Raw genomic sequence first — 13173 nt, forward strand, 5'->3', positions numbered from 1 at the left:
ATGTTCAACTTCACATCACTCCAGGGCGCGCGGTCCGACTCTGCAGCCGTTCAGTCCATTTTGGAGCTTGACGGTGGCGTCAAAGTGCTTGTTGATGTTGGCTGGGACGAGACTTTCGACCTTCACAAGCTGAAGGAACTGGAGAAGTGGGTTTTGACGTTTGCTTTTGTCCCCTATCCATACTAATCGAGGTGCCTCAGACAAGTCCCGACTCTGTCACTCGTTCTACTCACGCATGCGACGATATCTCACCTCGGCGCATATGCGCATTGCTGCAAGCACATCCCGCAATTTACTCGTATCCCGGTCTATGCGACGACTCCGGTCATATCTCTGGGGCGCACGCTTCTGCAAGAACTCTACGCATCGACGCCTTTGGCTGCAACAACCATATCAAAGGATTCGTTGGACGAACTCTCGTACTCGTACAATTCCCAGCTTTCTTCCTCCGAATCGAGCATTCTCCTCCAGCCTCCGACACACGATGAGATAGCTACTTACTTCTCCCTCATTCATGCATTGAAGTACTCCCAACCCCATCAACCACTCGCTTCGCCGTTCTCGCCCCCCTTGAACGGTCTTACCATTACAGCCCACAACTCTGGCAGCACGCTAGGCGGCACGATATGGCATATCCAGCATGGCTTGGAGTCCATAGTATACGCTGTGGACTGGAACCAGGGGCGAGAGAATGTCTACGCCGGTGCAGCTTGGCTGGGAGGAGCAGGCGGCGGTGGTGCTGAGGTAATCGAACAACTACGGAAGCCGACAGCCCTTGTGTGCAGTAGCAAGGGCGCAACGAAACCCGCCCTCCCGAGATCGAAGAGGGATGATCCACTCCTTGAGACAATACAATCATGCGTAGCGAATGGCGGGACGGTGTTGATTCCCGTAGATTCAAGCGCACGTGTATTGGAGCTTGCCTATCTCATGGAGCATGCCTGGAGGAAAAATGCCGCCGGCGAGGGGAAGCTTCAATCGGCTGGCCTCTACCTTGCTGGTCGTAGTATCCACAGCACTATGAAATATGCGAGGAGTATGCTCGAATGGATGGATGAACGAATCGTACAAGAATTCGAGGACGTGGCGGATGGTCCCAAGAAAGCCAATGGAGCAGGGGACGGTGGCAGTTCAGGCAAGCAAGGCGGTCCCTTTGACTTCAAGTATTTGAAACTGCTCGACAGGAAGGGTCAAGTTGACAAACTTCTCGCACCCAAGGCGGGCGGTGAAGACTCGGTTGGGAAGGTCATCTTGGCCAGTGACTCGAGTCTCGAATGGGGTTTCTCCAGAGACGCATTCCGAGCAATTGTGTCAGACCCGAAGAACCTCCTCATTTTGACCGGGCTCCCCACGCAACCAGCCGATGGCAGTGCAGCCCTCGCCAGTACTTTCTATAGGTGGTGGAGGGATGCTGTTGCTGACAAGGAACAGCAAGGCGTGGATGCCAGTAGAACAGGGGTGGTGCCGACGGCACCTTGATCCAAGTACGGGGCGAGGGGAGAGAAGCCGAAACTAGAAACGCATTTCGCCAACCACTCGAAGGCGATGATCTAGCCATCTACAGATTCTGGCTTGCCCAGCAACGCCAGCTGCAAGATACGTTACAAACCGGCGCGGGCACCACACTGGAGTCGTCGCTTGATGTTGATGATGTCTCGTCCGGAGTCATCTACTGAATCGGAAGACTCGGAAACGCACCAGCAGGGGAAAGCCCTGAATGTTGCAACTACCCTTGGAAGAGCGACCAGAAAGAAGGCAGCATTAGCTGACGAAGATCTCGGTGCAAACATTCTCCTGAAGAAGAAGGGTGTCTACGATTACGATGTACGGGGGAAGACCGGAAGGGACGCCATGTTTCCTCACCCAGTACAGCGGAGGCGTGCCGACGACTACGGTGAATTCATTCGCCTGGAAGATTTTGTCAAGGCGGAAGAGCGAGATGAGGACGCCCGTGACGGAGAGGCTGATGGAAAGAACAACGCGGAAGCCAATCTTGGTCAGAAGCGTAAATGGGCTGACGCAGCCCCGAACAAGGGCCAGGGCCCCAATTCCGACAAGCGACCGAAGTTGGAGCGCAATGTGTCTGATGACCATGACAAGGTTGTCGTTGATGGCCCCTTAGTTGGTGAGCTGGATGATGTCCCGGATGAGGAAGAAGACACTTCCACGGGACCTTATAAGCTTTCTGTTACCACGGAAAAATTCACGGTCAACTTCAACATTGCATTCATCGACTTCAGTGGTATTCATGACAAGCGAAGTTTACATATGCTTATACCACTCATTCAACCGCGCAAATTGATTCTTACTGGCGGTGGCCCCGAGGACACGGATGAGCTGGCTGCTGATCTTCCTCAGCTCGTCACGCAGAATCCAATTGACATCTTCAAGCCGGATATCGGAGTGTCTGTTGATGCTTCAGCGGATACAAATGCGTACACAGTCAACCTAGCACCTGCATTGGTCAAGAGCCTACGATGGCAGGACGTGGGTGGTATGAAGATTGCCACCCTCGTCGGCCGCCTGACGGTTGCAGATGATAGCCCCATGCTTGATATTCCAGCGGCAGTCGCAGGTCTGACAGCAAGCCATTCGGTTACTCCATTCCACGTCGGAGACCTACGACTCGCCAACCTGCGGAAAGACCTGCGCGACAGCGGCTTATCGACCGAGTTCATGGGCGAGGGAACGTTGCTGGTTCAGAACGCTGTCATTGTAAAGAAAGCCGCCACAGCTGGGCGCATCAGCGTAGAAGCCGCGGGCTGGGAAACGGAAACGGTGCAAAGGGTGCGGCGGATGGTGTACGAGAAGTTAGCTGTAGTTGGGCACTAGGCCTGGCAAATGAATGCATTGGTAAAGGTATCCTCGGTGTGCTTCAGCTCGGAGTGTACAACAGAGAATAGTACATCATTTGAGTGGAAAGGCAATAACCTCATGTCGTGACTATTAGACTGTCGATCCTCTTACGTTGCATATTCCCGGTTCCCCCGTTTCGATTCGGACCGGGACGGACCGTAAGCCCCCTGGCTATGGGCTCGTATGACTACTGCCTGGAAGTAGTCGCCTCTTGCACGGTTCTTTACGTAGGCCAATTCAACAAGCGAGTCTAACCCCGCATTACGAGTATCCTCAGCCAGGGGGTGAGATCTTCTGGAGCCTGGAGTAGTGCCATGCGGAGAAATTATTGCGGTTAACCACGGAGGGTATTGTCACGAAGACCCGGTTTAGATGGCAGAGCGCTTGTAGAGCTCTTGGCGCCACGCTCACCTCGCTTCGCCGGCCTTGGGCTATAAGACGAAGATGTGTTCTCGTGTCTCCAGTTGCTATTCCGAATAACTTACCTAAATCAACCTACGATGCAACTCAACTTCCTCTGGCTTACCGTCGCCTGCTGTTGGGCTGCGCTAACAACGGCCAAGTTTATCGTGCCCGGCGCTAGGTGGCATGATACAAATGGGAACCTGATTAGTGCCCACGCTGGGAGTGTCAGCTTCGACGACGCGACGGGCAAGTTCTGGTGGTTCGGCGAATACAAAGTTGAGGGTCAGACCGAGGGTGGCGGCGTGAGTGTGTATAGCTCGGAGGACCTGGCGACCTGGTCATATCATGGATTGGCACTGGGTGAGTCTTCTCCTCGCTGACCGAGCCTTATTGGTGACTGGAGGCGTGGCTCCTCCACTGACAACCCAACTGCAATATAGAGCCGATAGAGGGCCACCCTTATATTTCTCCTGATATGATCATTCAGCGGCCCAAGGTCGTGTACAGCGAAAGAACTAGCCAATATCACGTAAGCTGCAGGCGACACTGCTATGTCTCATTTGCTCTCCCCTGGCCACCCAGAACCTGACCCCTGAAGCAGATGTGGTGGCACGCCGACAACTCCTCGTACGGCCTCCTCCTTCAAGGCCTAGCCACGAGCCCGACCGCGGGAGGACCCTACACCTTTGTGAACGCATCGTCACCGCTGGGCAACTGGTCGCAGGACTTTGGTCTCTTCACTGACTACAAGGACGGGCGCTCCTACGCGCTGTACTCGAACGGCGACCGCCGCGAGGGCCGTGACGTCTACGTCGCCTCGTACGACAAAGACGTCGGGGCGCTAGAGCGGGTCGTGCACCGCTTCGACAAGTACGACCTCGAGGCACCCTGCATCGTACAGACGGAGAGCAGCTACTACGCCCTCATGAGCCACAAGACGGGGTACCGACCCAACAGTGAGTCACATGATTCTCTTCCGAGAACAGTAGCCACGATCGGTTCCTGCTTTAGTATTGTAGCATTTTGGAACGGCAACGAAAAGTGCAGAAACTTCGGGGCAGTTGGAATTGACAGCGCAGCTAACAAAGCGCAGATGTCGTCGCATTCCGTGCCGACTCGCTTGCAGGACCGTGGTCGCAGCCTTGGATCGTGGCGCCCCTTAATACTAGAGGGTTCAACTCACAGTCTGGTTACACGCTGACTATTAGAGGCACGAAAACAACAACTTATCTCTATCTTGGAGATCAAGTAAGGCTATGCCCCTGGACATCCCCAGCCGTGTTGTGCAGCGAGTCCACGTATACACTAACACGGTGGCTTCTTTAGTGGGACTCCAACTCGCTCTGGGAGAGTAGGTATATCTGGTTGCCCATGGCGATCGACGACAAGAAAAAGGATCTACAGATCGAATGGCACGATGTTTATGATCTGGATGTGTGAGTCAAAAAACGTCTCAGAAGCCACCAATGGATGGATATGTGAGTATGTGGCTGACGATTTTCAACTTCACGTAGGAAAACTGGGGACTGGAAGTCTGTGAAGGGCAAAACATACTTCGGGAAAGATGCCACTACGAGTGGGAACGCGTTCAAGCAGGAGGCTGTTAGTTGGATCCCCTCTCGAGGAAAAGGGGCTTTTTGCCACTGACTTGCTGGTCTGCAGAACTTCGCGAGCGACGGCGTCATTCTCACGGGAATCTACGGAAATGATAGTACCGTCACATTCAGCGGTATTGAGGGCTCGGGTAAACCGCAATGGGTCTCATTCTACTACCAGAGTCAGTGCAGCGACCTCTCCAGGTATCGCTCAAGCATACCATGACCTTCGTCATGCTGACTGACGTTTACTCCCCCCAGACACGGATGACATGGGCTTTGGTGACCAACGTAAGCACCCTTTGCATCCGCACTTCTCCTCACGCGTTTATCCTACCCAATTGGGCAACTACTTCGATTCAAAGCTGACAAGAGAACGTATTTCTGAGTTTAAGCTGGCGGCTCGCCTGATCGCATCAAAGGAGCTTGGCAGCTTCGTCGCATCAGCAGTGTGGTGGTGAACGGCGACGAGGCGAACGTGCAGACGCTGTTCCAGCGCGATACCCACAAGGGCATCATTCTATCGACGCCGCTGCTCCTGACTCTCGAGAAAGGGTCAAGCAACACGATCACGGTGGGCGGGCTAAGCAATGGTGTGGACTACAAGGGGGCGGACCTCGACCGTATCGTCGTGTACCCGCCTGAGCCGTGAGCACAAAGCTAAGGATGATGGGGCTGCCTCACAAAAGCAAACAGGCCAGGAACTGTGGCATATCTCGGAATACGTCTCACCTGCTGCAAAGCCCACCAGCTCCCACCACTCTTACGATGCGATGTTCTGGTGTGCTGGGGCAGTCACGCCGAGTCACGTGGGCAAGTAGTGTACACAGAGGCTGGTGGATAAGAGAAGCTTGCTTGGTGGTTCAGGGCGACCTATCGGAAGATGTCCAGTCGATCGGCAGGGAGCCAATTAGCTTGTCGGTTTGCCGATTTGACCTTCCCTTTCTGTACTCGTAGCGCCAAAGCAGGCCCCCCCACGGACACTGCAACGGGTAGGGCTGAGAGATGTTACCGAGCGGTGTCCCGTCTCCGTCCCATGAAGAAAGTCGCTTTGGTTGGTGGCTCCTCTCTCCTTCTCTCTCTCCGAGATATTGAGCGGTGACTCGAGGCTAGACCTACTAATATCCATCGTCCCAGCCCCCAAATCCATGACAGCCTCGATACCTTGAGCTAACACGTGTCACGTTCTATTTTTATGGTACACAGTCAGCTTTTCAGGTCGAGTCAGTTCTGACACTATTCATAGTTATCTGCACTTCTTTAGGGGTTGCTGGGTTGCTAGAAATAACGATGGCGCATCGAGACGTGCGACGGAGGCAATTGCTGTTTGTAGGCCGCCCAACTCGTGACCTGGAGTACGAGGAGAGAACATCCTTTTTGCCCTCGTTTAGGTGTACCACTCGCGCCCTTGCATAATAAGCTTTCAGGCGCAGAATGCAATGGAAATTTCCCCTGAACTGATCATACGTTGTACCGATCACGGTGAAGTCTCGATATTTTGACCGCACGGACCAAACAACACCCGTGACTGTGGACTGATTCTTGGCCAGGATTCGTGTTCCTTGGCCGTTCAACGTACGAGACGGCAAAACAATTGCAGACAAACACCCACGCCCGAAGCGAATTTCGACCCAATCACCATCAGACTTCCGCCCGACTTCGCAACGGCTCGGATATTCCGCCCATGCCTACCCATGCGCCACGCGCGTAAATGCTTCGATCGCAAGGTTACGACACCTAAGCAAGAGCAAGGGTGCCCAAGCAGCCAGGCGGATCCTGAACATGCCAGCAGGTCTTCGTATCGGGTTCTAGACTTTTGCGTAATTGATGAAGAGCCTCGAGCCAAACCGGCAAACATGCCGTGATGCTTGAGTTTTTATCATTATTTCCAATTTTCCCCCATGCTAACCTGCTAACCTGGCAGACTCATTTGGTCCAAGCCATTGTCCAACAGAGTAATTGAACAGTGCGTACTCTATGTCGTCACATGCCGCATCGACGATTGCCGGTTACAAACAGGTACGTCAGGTCAGACAGAGTTTTGCCCGCAATGCCAGGGTTTTGGGGTTAAGAAACGGAGACAAATCGATCTGGGTACGGGCCCTTGGCTGCTTGGCTCCTGAAAGACGTCAGTGTTCTGGCCAGTGAGCCCAGCGCTGGCCCCCCGGTCTGCTCCGGCACCACCGCGTTTTCTAGCGGCGGGCAATTATGGGCACCGCCGTGCTTGGTCAACCCAGGCACGAGGCACCCAGAAGCTCTCGAAGCTGAGAGGAGATTTCAGGTGTGCAGACTGGGCAAACGCCCGGTACCACCTCGGTGTCCGGATGCCTCCAGGTTGATGGGTTGGTTGGGAAAAGGAGGCTCAGCCACTGCCTCGAAAACACGTTGCTTGGGCCGGAATTCCCTTCGCTTTTACCATCGACAGACTTGTCAAAATTTACATACGACCCTCAGTCGAACATTCAACAGTCACGGCCATATTATGGGGCGAAAATCTTTACCCATGATGACTGCTATTTGCAGCGGTCCTTCTGCGGGGCCATTACTGGGAGGTTTCTCCACTGCAGCATCAAGGTGAATCCGGACCTCTGAGAGATCAATATGTTATCATCGACTCTTGTCCGAGGATTCCTGGTCCTGATGTGCCTGTCTGTACACTGTCATCCGGCAATCGTACCATCGCTTGGTCTGTTAATATACCCGAGAGCCACCCGCTGCTCCCACAGCTCAAGATCGACGCTCTTCACTTTTTCATTTTCTCGACCTGGCTTAACAACAACCAATCAAGCCATTTATAGCCATGTGGCGACGACGTGACGACCCAGACGACAGTCAAAATGACTCCGACGACACCAGAAACGAGGAGCTGGAGAAGGTCCGGAAGGTTAGATTCCTGGACCGGCTAGAGCATTTTACATGGGCCAACTTCACCTTTCCCATGTCGACGGGCGGTATATCGATATTACTCGCACAGCAAACCCAACCGTTCAACTTCCGTGGCCTTCAAACAATAGGGAAGGTCTTCTACATCTTCGACCTTTTCGTGTTTACCTTCGTTGTGGCGTGCATAGTCACCCGGTTCCTCCGGTTTCCCGGCTCACTTAAGAAGTCCATCACCTCTCCGACCGAGGGCCTGTTCATGGCAACGGCCCAGCTTAGTCTGGCATCCATTATCGTGGGCATAGCACGATACGGTATACCTGAGTGCGGCCCATGGCTAGTAGTGGCCTTCCGGGTTCTGTTTTGGATCTACTTTGCTGTGGGCTTTCTCATCGCCGTCGGCCAGTACACGATGCTGTTCACCTCGCCTCAACTCAAAGCGGCAGACATGACACCTGCTTGGGACCTTCCCATCTTCCCATTCATGCTTTCGGGCACAATTGCGTCCGCCGGCGCAGGCCATCAGCCCCCGGAACATGCAGTCCCCATGATCGTTGCTGGATTGACAGCACAGGGCCTGGGTATGCTGATCTCGTTGTGTATGTACGCATTGTACTGCCGACGCATGATCGAATTTGGCTTCCCCGCGACGCAGTCACGGCCGGGAATGTTCATCGCCGTCGGCCCACCGGCCTTCACAGCGTTGGCGCTGATAGGAATGGCAAAGAACTTTCCAACCGCCCAGGGATACTGGGGCGACGCCGAGATGACGATACAAATCCTCAAGGTGCTGGCGACCGTCACGGGCATTTTTATCTGGTCGCTCAGCCTGTGGTTCTGGTGCATTTCTACGCTTGCTTGCCTGATGGTCTGGAGGGAGTTGAAATACTCCCTGACCTGGTGGGCCTTCGTCTTCCCGAATGTGGGCTTTACCATTGCGACCATCACGATCGGAGAAAGTCTCGAAAGCACCGCTGTGGAATGGGTGGGGGCCATCATGACCATCCTCCTCATCACCATGTGGATCTTTGTCCTCTTCAACCATGTGCGAGCCATTCTCCGGAATGGCATCTGGGTGGCAGCGAAAGACGAAGATAACAACTACTTGGACGACAAGACCAACGGCTACCCGAAGATGGCCAAAATTGCAAAAGAATTCGACGAGGAGAAGCAATCATAGAATCGCCTGGTTAGATTAGAATTTTAGAGCTTAGACCTACACATAACATATTATAATGTTTATACAGATACATTGCTATCGAAGCTGCCCTGCCCTTGTCTAGCTCCTGTTAGCTTATCGCCGGAGTGCGTTGGTTGCCCCAACTACCACAGCATATGGCGAATGCAGCCATAACAACACGACGGTTAAGTTATCGACAACAACTAGTAAAATGACTATGCCGTGTCAAGTGCTCCCAAGCTATACTAGCTGACTTCCGATGAGTCCAGACAGCCCTCAATGCATGAACCTACTGCAGAAGTCCTGTCGCCAGGGCCCAAATCCGATCACGAAACCAGGTGGTTTAGAACACCGCGATAAGATCTTACGGCTGGTCTCAGCCTTCAAGGTGCAGCACACCTTGTGGATGACGAGCGCGAATTCCCAGACAGCTGCGCAGTCGGAACTTTCCCAAACACTGGCTCATGAAAGTCTAGCCCTCTCAAGACCCTTCATACATACATACGTACCAAGGAAGATTGCGTAGTGGAAAGATAAACGGGGGGCCAAGGGGTGCTGTGCTGCGGCCCAACGGCATTTCACCGATAAGACGCGTATGCGTGGTGTTGGATTTGAGGTAGCATCGTACCAGTGTTCCAATGTGATTGTCCAGAAGGTGCCTCTGTTGCGGGTGATTGCCTTACTCGGCAAGGACGCCTGCTAATCAATTACCTACGGCGATACTCGTGAACATGCGGAATAGGTGAAGGCTCACGTGCTACCCGCACAGGTTCAGACGTAAACGACACGTTGATCACCGCCAGAATCAAATAGGACTGCATGGCTCTGTTGCGACGTGCAGACAAAGATCCTTCCGAGACTTCTACTTTGCTCGCTGCTTCGGGACAACGGATGCCCAGGCGCTTCGGGCGACGGGAGCGGGCGGGTTGTAGTTGGGTACGAGTCATTATGAAGACCGGGGAACCTGAAGAGCAAAGTCAGAATGAATGAGTGTATGTACTAATATAGGGCTACTGGCTACCTACAGTGGTTCGTGGGCAGGGTCGGTGTGGACCCCCTCAGCCAAGCACTCGGGAGGGTTCGGTATTCGAATCCACCAACCCAGTCTTTCATCCCTGCAAAAGCTTTTGCTTCCCGAAACGAGAATCTCACAGATGGCCTCTTCAAATTCTTTCGTCTTGCGGGAATTGCCATACACGACGGGAATGTCAATCAACCACATTCCCTTGACAAGTGCTCGGGCGGAGGGGGCGAGCGGGTGACGTCTTCCCTTGCCGTGCCATCTTCGGTGGTGTGCAACAACTCTTCACTGGGGGTTGCGATGGCTGATCACGTCCTCGTTGCGAGGCAGGCCGACGTCACTTCCACGTGCAGCAGCCTCCAGCCATCTCGCACCACGCACTGCAGTCTGTTATCGCAGCTTCAGCCAGAACCCTTGGCGCGACCCTTATTGTGGAACTCTTGGAACTCTTTTTCGTCAACTTTCTCACCTCTCGCATCTTCCTCCATCTTCTTGAAGGCGCGAAGTCGCGAAACGCCGAGTGATCCCCGCTATCGGCCGTACCCCCGTCGGCCTTGAGCCTTGAGGCTTGAGGCTCTTGAAATCTAGTGTGACCCTGACCAAAATTACCGTAAACAATGCTCTCCGAGCCGCATCCTCGCCATCTCATTCGACGCCTGGCCGATAGTCGACCTAGATCAACACGGCCGTGCAGGGATCGTCATTTGCCCCCTTGAGGCCGTAGGTGAGGATGTGAAAACATTTAAATAAGAGAGGACCCCCCTTCTCGACCATGGTTTGGCATCGTACTCGTACGCAATCAAGACGCTCTTGTCTACTCTCCCATATCCATCGGATGTCGATGCGACAATAGTTCCCACCCATACACCATGGAGCACGTACAGATCCCTGAGCGGGAGCCGGCCGTCGTCGACGCCTCCAGCTCCAGCACCAGCACCGCCGCCGTCGACGCCGCCGATGCGCCCCAGCGGACCAAGACGAGGGAGACGGTGAGGAGCACTGCCGGCCCGGATGTCGACCTCACCCTCCCCTACAGAACCCTATCGGCCGACGCAAACTTCAACGAATACCTGGAAGAGACCATCACGGGCACCATAGAGGGCCCCCCGGAGCCCAACGGGCAGGCCAATTATCAGCTAGTCACCTTTGTTGAACATGACCCGGAGAACCCCAAGAACTGGAGCAAGGCGTACAAGTGGTATTGCACCATGGTCGTGGCTGTGACTTGTTTCGTCGTGGCCTTCGCTTCCAGTGTTGTGACCGCAGACATCGCTGGCGTGGCCGAGGAATTCCACGTGAGCGAGGAGGTTGCGCTTCTGTCTATCACCTTATTTGTCGTCGGATTTGGCGTCGGTAAGTCCTATCTGCATTGGCTAGTTTTGACGAACGAGGGGCTGACATTTGCACAGGGCCTATGGCTTTCGCACCACTTTCGGAAATCTACGGCCGACGGATACTGTACGCGAGCACACTACTGTTGGCCGTTGTCTGGATCATCCCATGCGCCGTTGCGAAGGGCCCCGCAGTGCTTCTAGTTTTCCGTGCTCTTGATGGTATTGCCTTCTCTGCCCCCATGACACTGGTCGGAGGTACGCTTGCAGACCTTTGGAGGGCCGAGGAGCGCGGTATTCCCATGGCGGCCTTCTCCGCGGCACCTTTCATCGGCCCTGCCATTGGTCCGCTCGTCGGCGGTTACCTGAGCGATGCCGCCGGTTGGCGATGGCTATACTGGATCCAGCTCATCCTGTCTTTCGTGGTTTGGGTGTTGATCAGTTTCACGGTCCCCGAGACTTATGCACCCACCATCCTGAAGAAGCGAGCGGCCAAGATGAGGAAGGAGACCGGAAAGCAAGACTTCGTAACTGAGCAGGAGCTTGACATGCGACCAATGTCGGAACGACTGCGGATCTTCTTGATCCGCCCATTCCAGCTCCTCTTCGGCGAACTGATTGTATTCCTCATCAGCCTGTACATGTCGGTGCTTTACGGTCTCCTGTACATGTTCTTCGTCGCATACCCTATCATTTTCCAGAAGGGCAAGGGGTACTCCGCTGGCACTACTGGGTTGATGTTCATTCCCGTCGCTGTGGGTGTCATCGCCTCTGCCTTGTGCTCGCCCTGGGTCAACCAGCACTACCTCAAGGTGATCCAGCCCTACGCTGGTAAGATCCCTCCGGCTGAGCTCCGCCTGATCCCCATGATGTGCTCTTGTTGGTTCATCCCCATGGGCCTTATCATCTTCGCTTGGACTTCATACCCGCACCTGATCTGGGTCGGACCCGCCCTCGGCGGCTTCCCCGTCGGCTTCGGCTTCATCTTCCTGTACAACTCGGCCAACAACTACCTGGTCGACACCTACCAGCACCAGGCCGCATCGGCGCTCGCGGCCAAGACCTTCATTCGGTCCTTCTGGGGTGCCGCCGTCGTTCTTTTCACCGAGCAGATGTACGACCGCCTCGGCTACCAGTGGGCAAGCACGCTGCTCTTCTTCATCAGTCTGGCCTGCTGCGGTATCCCCTTCCTGTTCTGGAAGTACGGCGAGGCGATTCGCCGGAAGAGCAAGTACGCCTACTCGGGCGACGAGGAGAACAACGAGAAGCAGCACCAGCAGGGCCGAAACTCGCGGGTTCGCGAGAACGACACTGACGACGATGACTTGAGGAGGGCTCGGAGCTATGTCAGCAACCCTTGAGACAAAAACAAAAAGTTACAAGACGGGACTCGGGTCCGAGAAAGCGACAACCGCCTTGATGAGAACGTCGCGCACCTTCTTATGTTCACGATACCCCATAGACATAGATTTAATCTGGATAGATTAGATGCGTTTTAATAGCTTTGATACAAGACAAATTCAATTTACTCTAAAATGACTTCTTTGAAAGCTTCTCAATGTGCGCGTGGCTGGGCACTGCAGACGTATCGTAATTTACTGGCTGACGTCGAAAGTCTCTGGCTGGCTGTCGCCGGGGGTGTCTTGGATCCTTGGCGTATGCACACCAGGGGTTGAACCATGTGACGTCATATGCTATTGCCAATTCAGCAGTGAACATGGGCAGTTCCAAGAACACGACTTGGCGTGATCATGGAATTTCAAGATTCAGGAACCACCTTAGCGGTGAAGTAAGTATACATGGGTGACAATCTGTCTATATGTAGTGGACTATGCATACTCTTCGTGAAACGCGATCCCACGGTACCATTAGCCCATCTCCATCTATCTATTTTCTGTACCGATA

At 54.1% G+C, this 13173-nt stretch overlaps 5 protein-coding genes across 5 annotated transcripts; all 5 read left to right on the forward strand.

The window, feature by feature from the left end:
• On the forward strand, positions 1-1479 carry PG998_007713 (uncharacterized protein; the record flags this gene model as incomplete). Its single annotated transcript, XM_066874529.1, has 2 exons — positions 1-146; positions 201-1479. 2 exons carry the CDS (start codon positions 1-3, stop codon positions 1477-1479), a joined length of 1425 nt encoding a protein of 474 aa, XP_066730474.1.
• Positions 1480-1650: 171 nt separating this feature from the next.
• On the forward strand, positions 1651-2832 carry PG998_007714 (uncharacterized protein; the record flags this gene model as incomplete). The annotated part of the gene is made up of 1 exon (XM_066874530.1): positions 1651-2832. The coding sequence occupies one exon, from the start codon at positions 1651-1653 to the stop codon at positions 2830-2832; it is 1182 nt and encodes a 393-aa protein (XP_066730475.1).
• A 524-nt stretch (positions 2833-3356) lies between these two features.
• On the forward strand, positions 3357-5508 carry PG998_007715 (carbohydrate-binding module family 35 protein; the record flags this gene model as incomplete). The annotated part of the gene is made up of 9 exons (XM_066874531.1): positions 3357-3621; positions 3702-3790; positions 3863-4217; positions 4355-4509; positions 4588-4697; positions 4776-4863; positions 4924-5038; positions 5118-5147; positions 5252-5508. 9 exons carry the CDS (start codon positions 3357-3359, stop codon positions 5506-5508), a joined length of 1464 nt encoding a protein of 487 aa, XP_066730476.1.
• A 2148-nt stretch (positions 5509-7656) lies between these two features.
• Positions 7657-8916, forward strand: PG998_007716 (uncharacterized protein; the record flags this gene model as incomplete). The annotated part of the gene is made up of 1 exon (XM_066874532.1): positions 7657-8916. One exon carries the CDS (start codon positions 7657-7659, stop codon positions 8914-8916), a length of 1260 nt encoding a protein of 419 aa, XP_066730477.1.
• Positions 8917-10806: 1890 nt separating this feature from the next.
• Positions 10807-12629, forward strand: PG998_007717 (uncharacterized protein; the record flags this gene model as incomplete). The annotated part of the gene is made up of 2 exons (XM_066874533.1): positions 10807-11290; positions 11347-12629. 2 exons carry the CDS (start codon positions 10807-10809, stop codon positions 12627-12629), a joined length of 1767 nt encoding a protein of 588 aa, XP_066730478.1.
• Positions 12630-13173: the final 544 nt, after the last annotated feature.

Source organism: Apiospora kogelbergensis, assembly GCF_038363985.1.
Source record: "Apiospora kogelbergensis strain CBS 113332 chromosome Unknown utg000005l_segment0_segment0, whole genome shotgun sequence".
NCBI classification, from domain to species: Eukaryota; Fungi; Ascomycota; class Sordariomycetes; order Amphisphaeriales; family Apiosporaceae; genus Apiospora; species Apiospora kogelbergensis.